The 22,278-nt window shown below is 39.9% G+C and overlaps 2 protein-coding genes across 4 annotated transcripts in view; one reads left to right on the forward strand and one right to left on the reverse strand.

Moving 5' to 3' along the window:
- Nucleotides 1-210: 210 nt before the first annotated feature.
- Nucleotides 211-1,731, forward strand: gemin6 (gem (nuclear organelle) associated protein 6). Its single transcript, XM_048247390.1, has 2 exons — nucleotides 211-738; nucleotides 1,160-1,731. Exons 1-2 carry the CDS (start codon nucleotides 614-616, stop codon nucleotides 1,524-1,526), a joined length of 492 nt encoding a protein of 163 aa, XP_048103347.1. The 5' UTR covers nucleotides 211-613; the 3' UTR covers nucleotides 1,527-1,731.
- Nucleotides 1,732-2,828: 1,097 nt separating this feature from the next.
- The window catches only part of LOC125297201 (son of sevenless homolog 1-like), a 49,796-nt gene continuing 30,346 nt past the window's right edge, over nucleotides 2,829-22,278 (reverse strand). For 2 of the 3 annotated variants that reach the window (XM_048247389.1, XM_048247386.1), the window contains 13 exons: nucleotides 20,178-20,259; nucleotides 19,722-19,844; nucleotides 19,440-19,543; nucleotides 18,942-19,164; nucleotides 14,853-14,972; nucleotides 14,433-14,595; nucleotides 7,909-8,026; nucleotides 7,302-7,474; nucleotides 5,563-5,679; nucleotides 4,961-5,231; nucleotides 4,632-4,676; nucleotides 4,169-4,284; nucleotides 2,829-4,090 (listed from right to left, as the gene is read on the reverse strand). In XM_048247389.1, the coding sequence (XP_048103346.1) occupies nucleotides 3,599-4,090; nucleotides 4,169-4,284; nucleotides 4,632-4,676; nucleotides 4,961-5,231; nucleotides 5,563-5,679; nucleotides 7,302-7,474; nucleotides 7,909-8,026; nucleotides 14,433-14,595; nucleotides 14,853-14,972; nucleotides 18,942-19,164; nucleotides 19,440-19,543; nucleotides 19,722-19,844; nucleotides 20,178-20,259 (2,147 nt within the window). In that variant the 3' untranslated portion in view covers nucleotides 2,829-3,598. The remainder of the gene's footprint in view (nucleotides 4,091-4,168; nucleotides 4,285-4,631; nucleotides 4,677-4,960; nucleotides 5,232-5,562; nucleotides 5,680-7,301; nucleotides 7,475-7,908; nucleotides 8,027-14,432; nucleotides 14,596-14,852; nucleotides 14,973-18,941; nucleotides 19,165-19,439; nucleotides 19,544-19,721; nucleotides 19,845-20,177; nucleotides 20,260-22,278) is intronic. The other variant, XM_048247387.1, reaches the window with a different exon arrangement.

The following is a 22,278-nucleotide window of genomic DNA, read 5'->3' on the forward strand; positions in this document are numbered from 1 at the left end:
AAAGCAGAACCTAAGGCTAGGCACTATTACAACAATTAATATGAAAAATAGGAAGGAAGAAATAGTAGGCCTATACTCAAGACAACTGCAACAATGAAGCTGTTATGCACAGAATGTCAAACGCAGGAAGATGTGAAACATGCTTTATTTAGTGAGCAGAGCAAAGATGGCAAGAAATGGACAACATTGATGATAGATAGATAGATAGATACTTTATTGATCCCCAGGGGAAATTCAAGGGGATATTCTTGGGGAACAATGAATGCAAAACGACAGAATTAGAGCCTTAGTTATTTTCCTTAAAGACAATGATTTATAGCCTGACGAGCCAGACCCACATCAAAAGGTGCGTCTAGATTTCTAGGCTAGGCGATTTATTGAGAAGAAAGGTTTACTGCAACACTCTACATACTCCTGTACAGTAGGTGGCGGTATGCAAGAAATTAACAATGCAATCTGCCAAGAAACTAAAGAAGAAGAAGCTCAGCCTATCATTTATTTGCTACAACATAGATGACAGCTGCCTTTGCTGCGAAGACCTCGTAATGATTTGTAAGTTTTCATTGTCTAAGTGAAACAACAGCTGTGCAGTTGTTGAGATCATTGTACAGGTATGCCTGGATGGCGTGACAGCAAACCACCGAAGTGGTCAACTTTTTTGTCCAAACTGGTGAAAGTTTCAGCGCACAACAATCAATATGAAGGTTGGGTTTTCACGGTGGATCCAGTCTCAGCAAGGTGAGTCCCTCATAAGCAACTGTCCAGTGCAGATGAGTCCGTCAACTACGTTGACAATCGTTGCTCCTTGTATAAGTTAAGTTCTTGTATTAAGTTTTTCAACCCACGTATCCAAGATCTTCTTTGTTTTCTTGCGAATTCATTTATGATGTATTGCTGCTTTGGTGGTTTGGACAGGGAATGGTTGTGGTCAGTCACAAAATATATAAAATATACAAAATATTCAATAATTTTACAGTGAAAATGTAATAGTTACAGGTACTGGGAGAGCAAAACTAATTACTACTCTCAGCGCAAATTTGGTGTTGCACCATTATCAAACCCTTCAGTTGCTATTGGCTAGTTTAGGTAAGTTGGACAAGAATAATTGTGGCCCTGGGTAACCTACTGATCTAAATATTTAATTTCTTTCCCTGCCCAGCATGGTGTTGGTTACATTTCCAGAGGGGGATCAGGCACATGTCCGAGTAGTTCTAGGCCATGCTGTGGAGTCTGTGGAGGTCCTTCAGGATGGAAACAAAGGTAACACCACACGCTTGGCTTCCATATTTTCAGCCCATGGAACAGAGACCCTAAGCCCCGAGAAGCTCAGACACCGGAGACACAGTCTATATCAATGGATTGAGAAGAACCACATCCCTGTAAAAGAAGAAGGAGAGATGTTGAGGGTGGCCAATGTTCTTACCATCAGCAGCCCGTACGGTGTGGATGACTGCAGTAGTTCCAATGAGATAATTTTATCCAGAGTGCAAGGCTTGGTGCGAAGCAACCCTGGACAGAAATATTAAGATGTCTCACAAAAACAATTTCAACACGAACCTTCAGATTATTGGAGACTGAATTCATTTTGAAGGATTGCTTGGATAGTGGAAAAGAAAAATGTAAGATTGAAAAACTAGTGCTTCTGGTTTCACCATATTTCCTGAAATTTTATTTTTTGGAGACTGGTAGTTTCATAATGTCCTTAAAATAAAATCAAGTTTGTTTACAAAATGAAGTGCATTTTCATCCAGAAACTAATCAAAATGAGATTACTTGCTAGCATTGTCTGATGCATATTTTGGATTAAAATGGATGATGTTTCAGTAAGGAACTACCAAGATAACTATTTCCAAGGGTCATAAAAGCCTTGCAGTCACCACAATCTGTCCAACTAGTGAAAGTTCCCTCTGCCTGTCCCAGGCCCCTAGTGCATAGCCTAGGTAGCATATGGGAATGACAGATGTGTGCATTAACATGACTTTATTCTTTTTGATGCATAATGTTCACAAGATCACTTACCAGTGTACTCTTCTTTAAGCATATTAAGAATCTCCCTCCACCAACATTATCCTTATCACAATGCTAAGACTGTCTTTGCAAGACATGCAATGGCATAACATTACAATATGCACTGCTCATATTTTGCACAAACTGAACCACTTTTACTGTTCAATCGTCAACTATTTTAATTTACATATCAACATGTGTAATATTAATATACAATAGTCTGTGTACACTATATAAACAAGGGTATTGTGATACCTGGAAATCGCACCTACAGGAACTCCTATGACATCCCATTCTAAATCTTAAAGGGGTATGACCGATATATCCACTTCCAATCATCTGGGAGGGCTTGCCACAAGATTTTGGAGTGCGTCAGTGGGAATTCATCCAGAAGAGCATTTGTGAGGTCAGGCACCAATGTTAGACGAGAAGGCCTAGCTTGTATAGTTCAACCCAAAGGTGTTTGATGTGGTTGATGTGAGCGCTCTGTGAAGGCCTGTCAACTCACCCGATCACATCTCCATGGACTTTACTCTGCATAATGTAATGCAGGTCAAGCAAAGTTGAACCTAATGTAACTGCAAATATGGCAAAATGTCAGAAATCAATTTCTTTGAATCTGCAGCAATGTGTTGGTTGGTTTTTAGTGTAAGGCTAAGTCACCCTGTTTCCCCTTTAGCGCTGAGCAGACAGCAAGAGAGAGAGAAAGAAGTTCCCACTGTTTTCTACATCTGTTTCTATGCCTGCTGCTTTTCCCTGTATAGCAGTGTTGTGGGCCAGTTTCACTGAGGCAGTCAGAGATTACACTTTTAATGTTGAGCTGATTGAAATAAACTTTTATTCCCTTGTTTAAAGAAGCAATCTGTTGTACATACCTGTGGGCAGAGCAAATTATTGTTGAGAAACAAAGGTTATTACAAAAATCCTTCACTGTTTCATAAGTACCTCTTTGATGTGAAAGGGTACCTTAAACTGTGGTACTGCACAGGAACAGAACTGCTAGTCTAGAACTGGAATGAACCTGTGAAGCCTAGAATACCACTAGATTCCCAGTCCCTTTTTTCTTTTGGTGTAATGATGGCTCACAGAGTGAACTTGGTCAGTGATCACCAGTGTCCAATACTGACTGTTTTTCTATGGTCACCATTTTATTGTGCATCCACTTGATTATTTTTGTTGTTTTATATATGTAGGGACATTCATTTTGTTCCTTGCTTCTCAGAAGTGTTGGTGCAACCTGGTAATATATTTTTCAGAATTTGCTTCTTTCGCAGAACGTGCTTGTGCTAGCTGTTGGGGAGGATGGTGTTGCTGAAATCAAGCCACATAAAAAAAAAAAAAAAAATCACTCAAGTACATTATGAACAATAAAAATACACACTATTCCCATGGATGTGGTGGAGAGCAATTTCTAATGGTCTGCAGTGTGAAAAAGACAATCATAACTGCTCAAAGGTTGTGTGATCTGGCATTTAAGTCTTGTTTGTAAGGCAAAATCCCACTCTGTTTTAATGTCTTACATGTCATGGGTTATGGAGACTGGTGGTCTTTAGTGTTACTTTTCTTCCTACCCCTCAAAGGTCTCCAGAATCTAAGAGGGGTTGACATTCTCCAGTAAAGGGAGGCCATCCCGTTGCAATGAAGAGTGGGCTGGGTCCCTTTTATAGGTTTTGGGGGGTAGTTTGGGGATGGTCTGAGCGGTGCTCTGCCTGGGAGGAATTGGTGGTCCTGGGGGGCCTGTTACAGCTTCATAGTCTAGTTGGGTGGAGGCCAGTTGTTTGCGGGGTCCTAGCGGCGATGGCGTCTGAGGGGGTAGAGGACTGAAGGGGGAATTAGGGGGGAAAAAGGTTTGGCCCACGTCGGGTCCTGCCCGGCGGCCCTGAGGTGGCGGCTGCAAATGCAATGGGGAGCTAGAGAAGACGTCCGGCGTTCTGACCGGCTCCCTTGGGGGCAGCGTAGGTGGGCTGTCTGGAGCATCTGAAACAGAGGTGCGTTCTGGCAGAGAATAACGTGGAGAATACACCTTAGTGGTAGGCTGCCGGGGGGGAACAGCTGGAGGACTGTCCAAGTGCTTTGACATCATCTAAACGGGAAGAAAGAACAGTGAGAGATTAGTACCTGGTGTGGAGTTATTAACAAGGCCTAGTTTTCCAGCAGTTACCTTTGAGGGAGATGATTCGGCAGGAGCTGACTCGGGACGTCTGCGAGGGGGAACGGGTGGTGGCACTGGAGCATCTTCTGTACTCCTATACACCATGGAGGAAACGGACGATGATCCTGAAAAGACAAGACATGTCATCCTGAGATTCATCTTCTCTACATGTTGCACAGTTTATCCAACCCATTGAGACTCACAGAGATCATGTTGCTATGGAAGCACACACACCAGTGGAAACAGATGTGGTGGTGAGTGCATGCAGGAAAGAAACAGTAGGGGGACACAGTGATGTTCAAAGCAGAATAAGACCAATAGACACGGATGCTTTGGGGTAATGGTGAAATCAAGAGGAACACCTTGTGCTACAGTGCTACACACAGTCTCAATAAAATGAAAAGCACAATATCTGGGACTCTTGAGTGTGTGTTCAAGAGCTTAAGTCATGGGATAACAGGCCGATACTAACGTGGGCCGTGGGGGAGAGAGACCGGGGCAAAGATGCTGTCGCAGTCTGGCCAGGTAGAGAGAGAAAGAAAGAAGAGCAACTAAGAGGGAGAGTAAGGATGCCAATGGCTCACTTGGAAAGAGAGACCACAAACACTCATACACAATCACAAACTTTCAACAATACCTCATTTTGACTAACCACAAACTTTAAGCTCAGTTAACAATTTCTCAATCATATGCATTACCTTTTCTGGACTCATGATTGTTAGATGGCAAGTTAGTGCGAGTGATGACCTGGAAGGTAGTTAGTATAGTAGTGTGCCTAGAGCTAGTCAAAGTGTCACATACTGGAATGGAAGGGGCTTGAGGGTCCTTGTGGTGAGTCAAATACACTGCAGATGTCGGTACTGCTTGAGGCAGCTGAGGCAGGTGGCGGTGTGAGTGGTGTGCGGGGGGAGTTGGGCGCGGAGGCAGCACCCTCCATCTCGCTGTCAGGTATGCGACTGTAGCTGATCTTGCGTGGCTCATTCTGTAGGGGGGTGGGATGGCGCATGGTCCCTGGCCGAACTGAGGTAACCCGTGTACCAGGGGACTTCAGTGGGCAGTTGTACTTCTTTGGCTGAGTGCAAGGCAGAGGTCAAATTACAACAAATCTTTGAAACTTTAATCTTTAATTACAACCCTCCCTTCCATGCTGCATGATCAACATCATGTTGATTGGCTGGAATAGTTTATCGTTGTTTTGGGCCACCAGTTGTTTTGACTGTACCCACAATAGACAGTTGGAGGACTATGAGGATCAACTTGTTGAATTTGACAAAACGTGCATTCAATTGAAACGGCATACACCACATTTAAGAACCCTATTACTGTATGTCATTTGTCTACGTGCTATGGACAGATAAACAACAAAGTGTACTGTATATGAATGCATTAGCAGTGAAACTCACAAATCGTGGCAGAGTACGGGCATTGCGAGGCTCAATCTCCAGAGATTTGTTAAAAAGATAGTCTGTAAATTCTTTCTCCATTTTATCCTCCATGGGATTGAGGTTTTCAAAGAATTTCTGCAACAAAACAGACAGTAGAATAAATGGTATATCAAGGGATGCAAATGAAGATTGAATGAAGAATGGCAGTGTAAAACTTAAGAAAGAACAACATTTATGGACCCACTTATGCAACTTGAAGTTGAGTAAAGTAGAACCGTGGGTAATCCTAGTATGTATGTATAATGTGTGGTACACACAAAGACCCCAAAACGTTTACAGTACTACTGGAACATAAAATATCACAAACAAACTTCAGCTTTGCACACCATCTTAAAAGAGTGAATAATGCCTGTAACGAAATAGATATGTGGGTGTATTGTACCCTTGACAAGAAAGTCCTACAATTCTTTTTATAGCAGCATTCTTTTTATAAGCGTTTCAATGCAGTTACAGTGGGTGACAGGGGTATTTTAACCCCCTTTGAAATCCCATTTGTCTCAGTAAATTTGTGACAACGATTCCCGTAACACTGAAAAACCGAGCTGCACGAAACTTAGTGGGCATGTAGCCCCACATGAATGACATGGGACCAATATAGTTTTGATCTATCCCCCACCCACTGCACAGGGCCCCCCCGAAAGGAGGGTAGGCCGGACACAGTTTTCTCTGAATATCTCGAGAACCGTAGAGCCTAGGATGACCAACTTGTTTTCGTATGTTGGTCTCAAGGGACCATGTCAACCCATCCCATATCCACTCATTTGAGATATAGCACCACTTAGTTAAAAATTAAAAAGCAAAAATGAGGCAGTGTAATCGCAGGTATCTTTGGCTGACAGGTTCAAAACTGCACAAAATTTTAAGTGTAGGATCAATGACACCCTCTGAATGCTTGCTAAATTTTGTGGAATTAACATTCATGGGGGGTCATATCAGCTACACACACTCACATGCACACACAGACACACACACACACAAGCACACATACACAAAACAAACACACACTATGCACACATTCATTTACATACACAAAAGTTGCAAGAGTAGGGGTGGAGTCAAATTGACCAGCGTTATTTACTTTTTCAGAGAGAATGTGTAGGAATGGGCAGCGGTCATATTCTGTACCGCTTTGCAGTACATTTAGTTCAATCAATTATTGTTGTGAACATTTATGTTTAAAATTTCCAAAAATATTTCTGAAATATGCTACTTGAAGTATTTAATCCCCTGTGCTTAAAAGTTCCAGATGACAAATTATTTACCAATAGAACAGACGTGGCACTTATCCATCATAACTGATTATATTTGGGTTCTGCCAATGAATAATTAAAGAAAAAATCTCTACATATAAAAATCACTTTGTCATCTGGGGTTGTGAGATAACAGTGTTATCCACCAGGTTGTGAAATACTAAAAGAAATGAAGATCAAAGAGACAAGGTGATTCAAATGATAGTACAGAAAACACAGGAACATATCTAACAGGATTTCTTACAGTATGTCCAATATGCAGCACCGAACCCAGATATTTTAGTTTTTAATTTATTTACCTTTTTTTATTATGGCATACTTCATTATGTTCATACTTAACCTTCAGAAACATACTGCAGCATAACTGTTTACAATGAAAACACTAATTGAGATAGTGTGTAGATATCTTTTTTTAAACAAAGAATGATAAATAATGTCATGCCTCACCCGTATATCATTCTCCACACGAAGACAGTAGGGCTGGTTCTGATACTGTTGGATTTCTCCTGTGATTTCTGCAACTTTCCTTCGCTTGCTAAAGTTGATCAGCTCCTTTCCATGTCTTTTTAGGAAATCAGGATTACCCTCCTCTGTTTTCAGGATGTTCGTCAGATAGATCCCTGGGATCAGAAATAAAGATGTAATCTGTGGAGTTCTGACCATTTAAACCTCTATGCTTCCACTAGGGTACAAATTACTGTAGGGACATTCTGTATATATTCAACCAATTCAATTACAGTATATACACACCATAAGGTGTTCTTCATATAAATGTGATTTGTTTACTTTACAGATATCCTGATATGTTCTTCAGCAAGAAAACAAATGTTATTTTTGTTGGTTTTTTGTTGTTGTACTTTTTGAGCATATTTCAGGGAAAAACTTTTTTTTTTTACTTTTTGAGTGGCTGAATCCCCTCAAGGAAATTCCATAAGAAAAAATATATTTACATTCAATAGTATCTGAGATTTCTTAAAAATAATTGTCACTATACCAATGTCTCTTCTAGACAAGAAAAAACCTAGCTAGTAACGAGATGGATAAAGAAGTATACCAAAAAAGGGCACACAGGGTGGGTTGATTGACCGCAGTTTGGCAAGGTACTTCTTGTAATGATCTTCACTCAGCTCATGGGCCTCCTCCAGAATCTTCCGTTGCCTACTTGGGATTTGCTAAAGGCGACAGGTATTGACTGTTTAGTTAATTGATTTTATCACATTTAACATAACATAATCCAAAGAATAACATGTTAAAGTGAAAAACACTTCCAACATGGTCCTTCAAACATGAGGGGGAAAAAAAACACAAAACCTTCAACTAAAACGGCCTGGCAAGACACAATACTATAATCAAAAAGGGGCATATCATACAAATTAAACATTACAAAAATACCTCCAAATTCAAAGAACAGCTACAAATAATCAAATCTTTCATTGCAGATCTGTTACTCTAAGTCAGGGGTCTCAAACTCAAATGAGCCAATGTCATCCGATTGGAGGGCCACGTCAGTGTTAAAGAATAATACAAAAAAACGACGGCTATTTCCTAAAATGCATTGTTTTTTTCAAATACTGTATTTTTAAACACAAAACTACAAACAGAAAGTGCAAGTCTTTTTATCTATTTTTAGACACCTGTGCTAGCAACCTTAGCTTATATATATAAAATAATGATAAAATAAATATTAATACAAATTATAAAAACAAACAAAAAAGCATAAAAACAGGTAGGTATTTTTGGTATTCACACCAAATAAAAATATTTGTCTCATAACTTTTTTAAACCTGGCAAACTAGGAGTCAGGTTTAAGAAAGCAACACCATTGGATTTTTATATAAAAATTTCAAAAGGCCATGGCTTGAAAGTGGTCAGAGATAAAGTCCTACTGTAAATGTAAAAATATTTTACTATAAACAAAAGTTTATGAAGGGGGTAAATTTACCCATCTAATTTGCCACTGGATGGCAAACACCTCAAATTATACACCTTTCAGTAAATACTGGATGAACATATTTAAGCAGGTTTACTTTCTTTTTTGTCATATTACCCACATAACAAATTAACAGGAAAACACCTAAGATGTATATCAATAGGAAACTATTACTAGCCTATAACCACAAGGCCTACAATAAAGTATCCTGGTCAAATCAGTTCCTATCGCAGGTGACTTTGTAGTTCAGAGCCCTATTTCTACTATCCCTGCTGTCTGTACCACGTCCATTACGGACACCATCATCACGATTACCACTGCAACCTCCAAGCTACGTTGGGCAGTATAGCGCGGGAATGATGCCAAAAACCTCCCTTCCTACCAACCGGTGGATCCATCAAACGTCATGTCAAACGCCTACTAGCACGTTCATTGCTTTATCATGCAACAACAAATGTGTAGCTACCTCTCCGGAGGTTTTGTTTTTGGTGCATTTTGTCTGTTTGTCTAAAATCTAAGATAGTAGAAAATTATGTTTAAAGACTTGTCTTTAAACATAATTTTCTACTGTCGTAGATTTTAGTTTCACATTGCAAGTAACGCTTAACATGACCAATAGTGTCGATAGCATATTGCGAGTAGTTGTGAACCATAGGAACTTTAAAAACGTAGCCTATAGCCAAATTGAAATAAATGCGAATTTATGATAAGCCTGTCAGTTCGACAGTTGGATAAGCAGGTTCCCCCGAGCAGTCTGCATTGCTACAAAGGTCCAGGCGGTCCACATAGTCTTCATGCCATTTCAGCTGAAAACTCTTGTTAGCCTGCTTAATAAACGTATCTTTATTGGTGTCAACATTACAGTATTTAGGCTATGTTAATCTCAAGCCACTCTAAGAAATGGCCGTAGGCCTACTTTTACAGTATAGCACAGCAAAATCTATTCAAATTGCAGTCCGAGGCATATTGTCCATAAAACGTTGTTAAACTTAGCCTATAGGCTAGGATACATAATCACATATTTGGAGATGATTTGAAGTGGGCTCATATGCTTCCATAACGTATTGATGTAAGAAAGAGAAAATGTGGTAAGGCCAGCCTATGGCATTTCTCATATCTCACAGATAATTGGTAGTCCTGTTTTGCAGATGGTTATTACGCATAATAGTTTAAGCAACAATAGCAATAGCTTGTCACTAATAATGACACAAATAGACTAATGAATGTTCATTTAATGAAGTTTCAACATTGTACAGTTTTCCTACATGTATTCATGTTCCAACACAAGCCTACATGTATCCATCATGTTCCAACAGAATAAGTACCAATTCTGGGCACATGTTGGATATGTAGGTTCATGTAGGTATATGTAGGCTGCTTATAAAAAGGCATTTATTCTGATACATGTAAGTAAGGCGGGTTGTATGACGGTCGGTTGGTCGATCGGTTGATTGATCAGATGGACGGTCGGAAGGTTTTAGGCACGATTCCCGCGCCATAGGGCAGAGGGTCGAAATAAGCATGGTATGCTTAGTGGACACTGTCGTATATTCGCAAAGACGCACCTCCATTCACAGACGCAACGTGACCATCACTGTCAATAGACGATCGATCATAATCTCCAAAAGGATATTCTCCTTCAGAATCAGAATAGGTGAATAACATAGCCTACCTAAGACTTCATCTCACGCGAACATTTGGTGTAGGCCTATTTCTGCTTCAATTTGTGCAAAACTATGGCCTGCATCGCTTCCGCGTCATTACAAATGCACGTCTTCGTGTTTCTCGCGTGTAGCCTAATACAAGTATTTCCTGAAAACTTTGTGCAGCGATTTTGGGTTTGAATCAAGCTCTGGATGTCTAGCAAATAGTGGAGGACAGTACAAATGGGATGTCACCGTACTTGGATCTATCATCTATTTTAATCAGTATCTTTGTTTGTCGCAATTAAAAATACCCTCAAGGGTCGGGTTACATTATTATTTTGACATACATTGTGGGCCGGAATTGGGCCGGACACGGGCCGAATTTGGTCTTTACCTGACTTCTAAAAGCCTCTATGGAATTTTCATGTACTGTTCCATAATGTGATAGCAGTGTAAAAGGCACTTGTGACTGCATTATTCATTCTAGGCACTTTACAAGAACACATGCTGGCCCTGATATTATGATTGTGTTGTGCATAGACCATTATTATGTGAAAACAAACATCCTGAACTGATTTCGGGAGGGTGGGCAGGGTGCATTTTACAGATACCAAATAACATTATTTTGCATCACTTACAGTTTGTTCTTAAAATGTAACTGTCAAACCACAATACCAAGCAGGACATGCAGTCAAAATAACACTGAATCAGTGATGACACAAGCAGTCAAAAATGCCTTGATTTGCAGCACAACAACTTCAATTTGCTGGCACACTTATATTCTGGCAACAATAGATTTACAGGTAAGTGACCGCTCTAATGTTAAAGCCTAGGGAACACTTGCAGGTAGGTAACACTTGTCCGAGACACTATTTCTGTGCCATTGAAGACCTTCAATAACATACTGTATATCAGTGATATTCAACCGGGGGTCCGCCAAAATATTTCATCTGAAGCATTTTTTTTCCTCATAAACAGAACATAGTAAAGATGCTTTCTATTCATTTATAAAAAAATACATATAGGCTACCTATAAGTCTTCATGCAATCATGTGATCACCGTGGGAACATGTGCACCATTTAGCATCTTGCATCAAAACACGTGACCTCCATTAGGGTTGTGCCGATAGATGAGATCATTGTCCATCGTGATGGTTGACATACATCACGATGGGAAGCAACCATTGTGATGCCACGCCCCCGCATGCCAGGCACTAATTCTTGCTGTAACATAGGCTAAAAAACATAAAAAAACCTTTTCCTAGAAATTAAATTGAGCCTAGAACTGATGCACATGTAGGCTACATTAAAGGCTGTCAGCCATAGAGTGCAAAAAATAAGGCTTAGGCTACTAGTCTAATACCGTAGCCACTCCCCCTGTCACACAGCACAGCGCAGGACCAGAGGCAGAGAGGGTAAGTCGAGTTTTGGCAGCACTGAATCACGGGTTAAGATGCAAGATGTTTGGATAATTATTATGTCTGACCTCAACAATAATGACTCCCTGTATGCAGCGACGTCACTTGTGCTACCAAAGCTTTTGTGTCGCATCGTTGCAAATCTCATATGATCTCATCTTTCTACAAAATGGTTTGTCTTTTATATCGTTAAGCTATTCAATAGGCTAAACATATAGCCTTACATCAAAGCTTCAGGCTTATGTCATTTCGATCAGCTACAGGCAACGAGTGGCAGACAGTGCGTGATGTCACTTAGGCCTACCAGAGAGTCACACCGTTGCAAATTTCAAAACGATGATATTCAATAAGCTTAACAATAATATAGCCTTAACTCAAAACAGCTGTTAGGCTTATGTCATTCTGATCTGTAGAAATATCACATGCAGCCTAAATTCTTCTTACTGCACATTAATAAAATATAGGTTAATATATATTAATATAATATTCAGTATTCATTATTGATTCAATATTGATTATGTTTAGCTGAAATTATGTTTCCCCTATCATCCTATTTTTAAAGCAGGCATACCTGCAGGCATGTAATTCAGCTACAGGTTTTCTACAGGAATGGCATGTTTGAACGGGCACTGCACTAGTTGAAATGAAATGCAAATTCTGTTTTTATGCAAAAAGAGGAGTTTGGACCACTGAGCAACGGTCCAGGGCCCAGTTCCCCGAAAGCATCTTAAGCCTAAGAGCGTCGTAAAGTCCCTCTTACGAATGTCTTAAGATTTGCCGACTGTTTCCCGAAACCATCGTAGCTTAAGAGCGTCGTGAAAACACTCGTAGATCTACGAGTGCTCCAGAGTTCTCGTTACCGGCTAAGAGCGTCTTTACAGTACTTCTCACTGAGGTCACCAACAGGACATAGAGGAATTACAACTTAGAATACATTATCCAACTTACGTTCCTATTCTTTATTGTGTTTACCTGTGATGAATCAGATTTTAGCGTGCAAAATAGCATAGCCTACATTTAATGGTCATAATAATGTGATGAAAAGCGGACAAAAATGCAATCAAGTTATGAAACGAGACGTTGCCAGAATAGTTTGCCATTATCTTTGCTATGTGAAGGCTATATTTTATTAGGCCTATGAGGTAAAAGCAGAGAAAGGAACATGTGGTTTAGTCTGTACTGCATCAAAATCTAACACATTTCCTCACTTTCTTACTCGACTTCTTTCTTATCTTCAAACGTGTGACCCGCGACAAATTATTGCATGGTGCAACAATCTAATCTTAAATAATTACAATTATTTATGTCTGTGTGTGGTATATAACCTACTTGGGATGCTTACATGCAGATGTCAAAGTGTTTCTATTTTCGTATTGATGTGAATTAATGTGTAGATCCGAAGTTTAAACTGGAATAGCTGTGACGTGCAGTCACCTGACATCACCATCAAATAAGAGGATATTTCAGAACTATTAACGTGGACAGCTCCCCTTAAGAGCATCTTAAGAGCAGTGCACGCGCGTTCACGCTAAGAGCATGTTCGGGAAACAGTCGGAAAAACCAAACGAACGATCGTAAGATGAATCGTAGAAAACCCTCGTAAGAGCGCGTCTCCATCGTTATCGGGAACTGGGCCCTGTTCTGTCTCTTCTTAGCCCACGTAAGACGCTCTAACCTGGTCTTTGATTCAGGAGTGGCTTGACACTAGGAATATGTCTGTGCATGGTGGCTCCTGATGCAGACTCCAGCTTCAGTCCACAACCTTTTCCTACCACACTTTTCCATTCAACTTTACATGAATATGCTTTCATAGAGCACTCCGTGAACACCCTGCCCACCTTCTGTGGCTTGCCCTCCTTGTGGAGGTTGTCAATAAATGCCTTCTGGACAACTATCAAGTCTGCAGTCTTTTGTCTGTTGTGCTTACTGAACCAGACTTAGAGTTTAAAGGTTCAAGAAACTGACATTTTTGTATTATCTCTTTATTCTAATATTTTCAGATACTTATTTTTGGTTTTCATGATCTGTAAGCTGTAATCATCAAGATTACAACAAAAAATGGCTTGAAATATTTCACTTTATATCTACTGAATCTAGAATATATGGGAGATCCACTGAACTAAATTAGGGGGACATTTTTTGAGACCCACCTGTATAGACCTTGTTTGTTCAAATTTGTACAATTTGTATCTTCACTACTCTACACCAACCAATAATATGACCCATTGTTGCTCCACTGCTGCAAATTTATTGAGTTGAACCAGAGACTTTCTAATGTGGAGACACAGCACTCAAAAAATACTCCATAGAAATGCATGGGGCTAGTTTGTCACGCCAATATGGCCGTTGTCTACACATATCCCACCCCTTCCTCGGCAAAACGTCGACATGTGAATACATTGAGCCAATCATATGGTGTGTTGTGAAGACATCGTGCCAATCATGTGTTGTGATCTCACCACTGGAGCAAGATTGATGTCGTGAAGCCTTGCGCACGCGCATTTCTGCCGAAATGGATGCCCAACGAGTGCCAAATGGCCGCCGAGTGGAGGGACTTGCCTAAAAGGACTTTGGTTGAACTTACCTCAAATGTGTGGTCCAGTCGGTAGACTGGGGAGGAGTTCATGGCGCTGACCACCTCCAGTACACCGTTGAAGTTATTGAGTTCTTGGAAAACCTGCAGAATTTCAATAATGCGTGCCACTACTAGTGCACGCTCTTCCAAGTTCTCCGTCTCCACTATACACCTGAGAGGAGGCAGGAGTAACCATCAACACGGCGTGCAATGCACAGGATTTCCGAACAGAGCTTATGTCTGCTTTAAAAGTGTGGACACAACCAATTTTTGGGGGGAAACTAGAAGGGCAGGCACCAAAAGGTAATGGGTTCTCAGAGGTAACAAAGGTAACAAATAAAAAACAGATGGCAACAGCGGATAACAGCGGCCCATTTAAGAAAGCCTTCACAAGCAAATTATGTTTTACAGTTTAAAATTAATTCTTACTTTTCAAACCAGAGTGTGAGATTGGTGGTGTGACGGATCATGCGAAGTAGGTTAGGTGAGTTCAACTCTTTGTCCTCTTTGGTCCACACACTGCCCACCAGCTCTGACGGTTGGACCGACCTGTAAACCAAGCCAGAAATAAATGAGTTGATGTGCTGTTTCTACCAGATTTAATTTTAAGAGATTTGGCATTAGCTAAAAAATGCTGTTTTGTGGAAGCTGTTGGAAACACAGGGAATGACCTTGAGCAAAGCTGGCTACAGATTTCCAGTAGGCACATACAACAGAGTTGTGGACAACTGAGGAAGCAACTCCATGGCTGCTTTTACGGCAGGCCTTGATGCACAGTTCGGATTTTCTGCCTATATCTGATTTTTTGGACTGCCTGTTTACATCTAAGTTTGAGAGTGGCCCATATCAGATGTCTGTTTATATGGTTCACTAATTTGTATAACACTTGAGACAATCCACATCAGTGTTGCGCAGTCCGGCCGAAATTGAAAAAAAATAAAATAATGATGAATGATATTCGGGTCATTTGCGGGCGGGTCAGTTACAATTAATTAAATATATATTTTCTAAAAATATTTAAAGTCACGAGAAGGCTAGCATCAATATTTAATTTAAATATTTAATAATTGCTTTTCAAAGACATCATTGGTTGAAGCATACTTGCCACATAGGTGAAGATGGTAGAGATGGAGGAGAGAAGCTAGTATAATAAGCAGGATAATGTATAGAACGCCGGTCATCTCCGCTGGCGCGTCGGGGTCCGGTTCGCCCTGTCGGGACTTATTTTCCCCATAATGACCGGCGTTCTATACATTATCCCTTACATACTGACCTGGAACAGCGTAGTAAAATAATGCTGATACTTTGCCACCTTCCCACGTTAAACCTTTAGCCTACAGCCGTGAGCAGGCGCCTGCAGGAATGGTACACAGACTACACAGCCATATCTACCGGTATGTATAGGCCGTATAGGTTCGCGCATGCATAAAAGTTACCTTAGTTCATTGTGTCTGTGACTTTAAACAGTGTATGTGCTTCAGTAAAGCATTGTGCTTCATTCAGCATTATAAACCAGTTATTATGCTAACGTTTTGACCAGCAATGTATATCTCTTGCCTACCTTGCTGCCTTCACCATTTCTGTTTTCGAAAGAAAAATGTATGTCCATGGCCTTGAAGTCTTGTCTTAGTGTTTAGCTAATCTTAAGCACGTGCTTGTGCTCTTATTTTCATTCACTCTCCTGCGCAAACATTATGTCCTGCATGCCTAGCTGTGTGTAGTTCTGTTGTAAAAAGTTTCGCAAATAAATTAGTTTGTTTTACAGAAATGGCCTACGGTCACACTGCATGATAGGCTGCACATATTTTTGACTATTCAAATGTTACTGTTTCTGCACTACAATGGTACTGTTACCACACTGCACATAGCTTGTATATAGTTCATACTCAGGGTATATACAGCAATCCTTATGTTAAATTTACTACTTTTTAATACCTTTTTTACTACCTTCAGATTTTTTTTTTTTAAACCATCACGACACTGAATTGACAATTTCTTAAATCAGCAACCTTTCTATTATATACCGATACACAGATTTTGACATATATAACATATAAAAAAGAATAGATTTAGAGACTCACTGATGTTGACAACATATTGCACATATTTATTTCACTTAGTAAATAAAATAAAACAAACTACATAAAATGTGCAATGGAGAGAATGGATAGTTCCAGCACACTGGCTGGCATTCACTGCAAGTTGATGCATTACAAACTGGCATCTTCTATGAACTGTTGCTGATTCACAAACTGGCATCCACTACATGAACTGGTGAACTATTGTTTGCACTTGTGCTATAGGCCTAATATGAACTTGTGGGCAAATCTGATGATGTACCCGGTTTTGTCTTTACCACACGTGAATGACTTTGCGATGTCAGAGTCGGGAAACATTTCTTTAAGCAGCTCCGAAATTCCTTCATTGGAGGTCAATGAGTGGTGTTTAACTGCAGTGTTCATATTTATTCTGTTTCTGTAATATATTCTGTTAATACACTGCATATATCTATATTGTTCTTACTACTACTATAATGGTACTGCCACTATATTGCACATATCTGTACATGTTGTTCATACATTGTTCTTATTATACGGCTCTTCACAATGCTAGTAGAACGCTCCATTGACTTGAATGGGATTTCCCAACGTTCTATGGTAAAATAAATTCATGTAATTACCGCTGCAAACATATAATTACCGCTGTCAATGGCAACGGGTTTTGTGCTTCTGATACGTCTTTCATATCACTACGCAAGGACTGGAACTTCATTCAAAACGTGAAAGCAGGCGGTTGATCAGCTGTGTTCTAAAGAATGTTTGATTCAAGTTCAGCAGTGTGTGTTGTTGCGAACTATTTGTTTTTTAGCAAATGCCACGATGAACGGTAACAAATAGGCTAGGCTATGTAGGCTAAAGTCATATCGTGGGGAGTTTATTATTTAGTTTTGGCAAGTAGCCGTATAATAAGCGGGATAATGTATAGAACGCCGGTCATTATGGGAAAATAAGTCCCTTCAGGGCGAAACAAGACCCCTCCGCTGCGCATCGGACTTATTTTCCCAATAATGACCGGCGTTCTGTACATTATCCCTTACATATTACATAGCCATATGTATTCTGCTCTTATGAAGTTACTGCACATACTTATATTTAATTTATACTACTCTAAAACACCTTCTGAAAACAACTGTATACTACTGTCTACACTGCACTATATCTTTTGTCCTGTCTATGCACCAATTACTTTTTATATCACATTGCATGCATTGCAATTGCAATTGCATTTTTTGCACTTCTGGTTAGACACAAACTCCATTTCGTTGTCTCTGTACTTGTACTCTGCACAATAACAACAAAGTTGAATCTAATCTAATCTAACCAAAAGCACACATTTTATAAATAAGCGGGTCGGATTAATTAATATTCGCGGTCCAAGTTGCGGTTGGGTTGATTAAAATATCGGGCAAGCTCGGGGCGCTTGTGAACAGACCCACGCAACACTGATCTACATGCACACCAGAGGTGCACCGAAATGATGACCAGCCACCGAAATGAAAACAAAAGGCACTGCAAATGCACAAAATAAGCTTGCATTAGTGCATTTCAGTGGCTAGTTGTTTACTTTAGTTTCCAAAGTATCATGAGAAGTCGGTTTTATTTTAAGGCGAAAAAGAAAGTGGAGAGCCTACCGCTTTTATTGCAGCTTTTCCATCTCTGTTTTCATTTGAATTATATTGTTCTGCCAGTCGTGCGTTCGCGTGAAACTGAAAGCAACATTGTATGTAATGTAAATGCAAAAACGTAAAAGATTGTGGGCATTTTCAACGATGTGCAAATTGAAAATGACAGGGAATATCCAATCTGCCTGTTTAGACTGCAGTCGCACTGGCACATATCCAATTCATATCTGATTTATTTCCACATATGAATGAGGCCTAAAATAAATCAATTCCACATATGAGCTGATCTGGAAATATAAGAATCTATGCGGTTTTTTTTTCTGTTTACACGTCCATGTTGCACATCGGAATTGGGTCATATTTAACTGACGGCGTAAATGTAGCCCATGAGTAGACCCTTTTAAGAGTATGAATGGATTCTACCTCTTTTTGTTGATGGTACTGCACATGGTAATTGATTCCAGCTGTTGTTACAACACATTTATCTAAGCGGAGGATGGGCTGACCAAGAAAGCTTCACTAAACAATCATATTATTTATTACAGTGATTTCCTGTGTATTAGCCGCATTGTGTATAAGTCACAGGATAGGGTTTTATAAACCGAAACCATATTAATACCATATTAACTGCCCCCGTGTATTAACCTCATAGCAGAAGAAATTTTGCAAAATCAATGTATAAACTGCGGCTAATAATTGGGAAATGACGGTACTATTTTCAAAGTTAGACATAATCAGAGCTATGTGCATGCAATGCTTTTTAAAAGGCTTTCCTAGCGACAATTACATGTATGCATACCAACAATGGAGGCCTCAGCATTTACAGCTGAACATACCTATAGAAGTCAGACTCCAGGAGAGTGAGTTGTCGAGCAATCTCAATGGGGTGTAGAGTCATGAGGTCAAACTGATCAATCTGGCCAGGCTTACTGATGTGCCACTCAATGGGAGGAGGTGGACTCTCAAAGGTGATGTTGTGGCTTGGCCCATTAGCCTGAACCTGCTTCTTTCGCTGGATGATCTTAGTAATGGATTCTACCCATTTCCTCATTGCCTTCCCTACAAAGAGTTAGCACAATACTTAATATAAATAAATACTTAATACAAATATTATATGAAGCACACATACATAAGAGATTAGCAAGAAGAGATAGCTCAGAACAACTTAATACACCAATTTGTGATGATCATAATGACAATGGTCCACAGAGCTATGTGAGTGTATCTGACGAAGATCTGAGCGATCAAAACGTTGTACTCATTAAATTACACTAGGAGCATAGAAGACAGTGAGCGGATATCTTTCTCTTGTTTTCCAAAGTGCATTTCTTTACCTCGAACTGTGCCAATAAACTCCTCTAGGCGTCGAAGTAGCTGAGGATCCCTCTCAAAGTCATAGAAGTGGTGTTCCACCCAGTGCCTACATACATTCAGAACCCTGCAGATAGACAATTAACTTTAGGCAAGAGTGCATGTTGTTGTTTAAGTCTGATGCTGTGTGTTTTTCATTATGCTAAAAAACACTGACATCAGTCAGGCTAAACAATACAGACAACCTGAAAAGTCTTTATGGCCAAGCCAAATATGTCTGTGTGTTTCAATGCATGCATGTATACCTCAGTTGTACAGGCTGAACAAACTCCTTGCGGAATCGTTTCAGTTCTGCACTCAGGGGCTGGTCTCCATTCTCTAAGGCCATCTGATCTGCCTCAGTGGGCTTTGGCTCAGGGATGTCAAACCTGAAGCAGTTGGGAGAAGCAGCCATAATACGATGTAATACATCCAAATAAATGTAGTGTTCTTTGTGACAATATAAGTTAAATCTTGAAGGAAAGCCAAGGCACTCATCTATAGAAAAAAGATTACAATGCCTTTATTGAAACGGCAAATTTTACAAGTCAAACATCACAATTCTACAAACAGCTGTGGAAGCCAATTTCATCCAAAAAGATGACGGTGACCAAAAGCATAGCTCCAAACTATATAACATGTTGGTATGGAAATTCCTAAGTGAGCCCAAACTTTTAAACAGCAGTGTATGAAATGATGTGTTCACTGTAGCCTCTTCTCACCTCTCTATTAGCAGATCAAGTAGCTCCTGTGGTTTGCAGAATGACCTGTATGTTGTCAGGAAGGTCCTCACAAAATTGGGGTCTGGTGAAAGACGACATTTAGTTCATCAGTTAATTTTTGTGTTTGCCAAGTGAAGTACACAAGTCTATTACACAAAGTAGGCATTAGATTTAAGTCAAGACAGTAAATGCTTAAAAGGGAGTCAAATGTAGCATTGCTGAAACTTCATAGAAGCAGCTCAGGGTTTTCACTGAGCTGTTTGGCCACATGATGGATCTGTTCTTTTAGTGAGGCTACTGTGGGAACAATAGCTGCCTTGGTGTGGATTTACAAACAATTGGCCTGGAATTATTTAAAAGGCAGGAAACAGACACTGCTCTGACGTACAAAGGCAGCTCAATGTGTGTGCGCACAGAAACACTACTTAAAATAGCTCTGACTACACAATTGCAGAGCCATTCAAGGCTCATACTAAAGGGTCATGTCCATAGAATACACACACATTCACACACACATATACACACACTAGGCTTAACACAGGTGGTTGTCTGTGAACTGTGTTAGATTAAGTGAATGTTTTCAAGTATGTACATGTGTGTGTGTTGCAGCAGGGAAGCCAGGCCTAGCATGTAGCGTGGGACAGGAAGCACCTTTTTCCCTTTCCAACCCTCTGCATACACGCTTGCTCACATGCACTATTTTGCTGCAAAGGCTTATTTCCCAAGGGTTAATAGAAACAAGAAAAAAATGGATGAAGCACTGTGCTATATTTATGCTGCAGTTCAACTGACAAGGTTGAACTTGGGTGGTAACAGGTCAACCCTACTTCTCAACAGTCCAAAAACAATTACAATATATACAGGTTAGAGTTGCCATCAAAACTTATCATTATAACAATGGCATAGCTTTAAGCCGATTTCAATTGGTTGTATTTTTCAAAACATAGCTATTTTAATCTTAAATGGCCAAAGGATAATAATAATAATAATAATAATAATAATAATACATTTTATTTAAGCGCCTTTCAAGGTACCCAAGGTCGCTTCACAAAGGATGGCTATTTTAAACTGCTACAACAAAATTCCCTGATATTCCATGACTTTGCCCCAAAAATTATAAAATTCCCTGACTTTCCATGTCTGGAATAGACTTTCTAAAATTCCATGATATTCCAGAAATTCCATGACCCGTGGGAACCCAGTTCCTATTTTATTTCAACCACCAGCCGCCACTACACACGCATGCATATAGGCAAAAATCAACCAACTATGATAGTTTAAGCTACTGTAAGGTAAGGGTATTCAGTGTTTCCTTTAGTATATTTTGCAGCTGGGGCATGCCAGTCTGCAACCTCAAACCAACCAGCGGTCGAACTGAGCACAGTTAAGTGCATTTAACTTTTTTTGTAATAATTGTAAGCCTCAGTCATAAGGCTGTTTTGATCTAAGCTATAAGAAGAATAACAACATATTTCAAAATGTTTGAAATTCTTCTTGCTAAACACACCATTTTAACGTATTTTGAGAGGGGCAAAAATACTAAAAATAGGGTCGGTCTGTCTCACATTTGCGACAATGTCATTTATCTTCGTCACTAGCCCACTTGTTGATCTCCTATACATTTAGCCTGCATTGAAATGGCTTGAGTGCACATCACAAGTTCTGCACATCAAATGTAAGATGCAACAGTGTATGAGATCTGGGAGTAGCCTAGACAGAGTAATTTCTGGTAGGCTATGAATGCATTATTTATGTTGTAAGAATGACAGACAGCTTTACACACAAATTCTTCAGTTAAACTATAAGGGCACTCACTTTCATTATCATTGTGAGAAAATAGCCTATGGAAGTTTACCCAATGAGTAGGATATGCTCCAAAAATTAAAGGTCCCATGTGTAAGATCTTCTCCCATCTAGTGTTTAGGGATTATATTACAACCTAATAGAACTACGGTAGCCGTCGCACATCAAAAACATACAGTAACACCCAATTCACACCAAAGATCCGCGTCGAGACGAAACCGTCGCAGAAGGAGTTGCAGCGGTGTGAATTAAATGGTGCACGTTGTTGCCAGCTGTTGCAAGCCATCGCAAAGCATTT

Source organism: Alosa alosa, chromosome 7 (assembly GCF_017589495.1).
Source record: "Alosa alosa isolate M-15738 ecotype Scorff River chromosome 7, AALO_Geno_1.1, whole genome shotgun sequence".
Lineage (NCBI taxonomy): Eukaryota > Metazoa > Chordata > Actinopteri > Clupeiformes > Clupeidae > Alosa > Alosa alosa.

Excerpts from the sequence above, each read along its gene's own strand:
- gemin6 (XM_048247390.1), top strand. The coding sequence starts at position 614 with ATGCCTGGATGGCGTGACAGCAAACCACCGAAGTGGTCAACTTTTTTG. Across the intron at positions 739-1,159 it reads GTGGATCCAGTCTCAGCAAG|CATGGTGTTGGTTACATTTC; the intron begins GTGAGTCCCTCA and ends TTCCCTGCCCAG.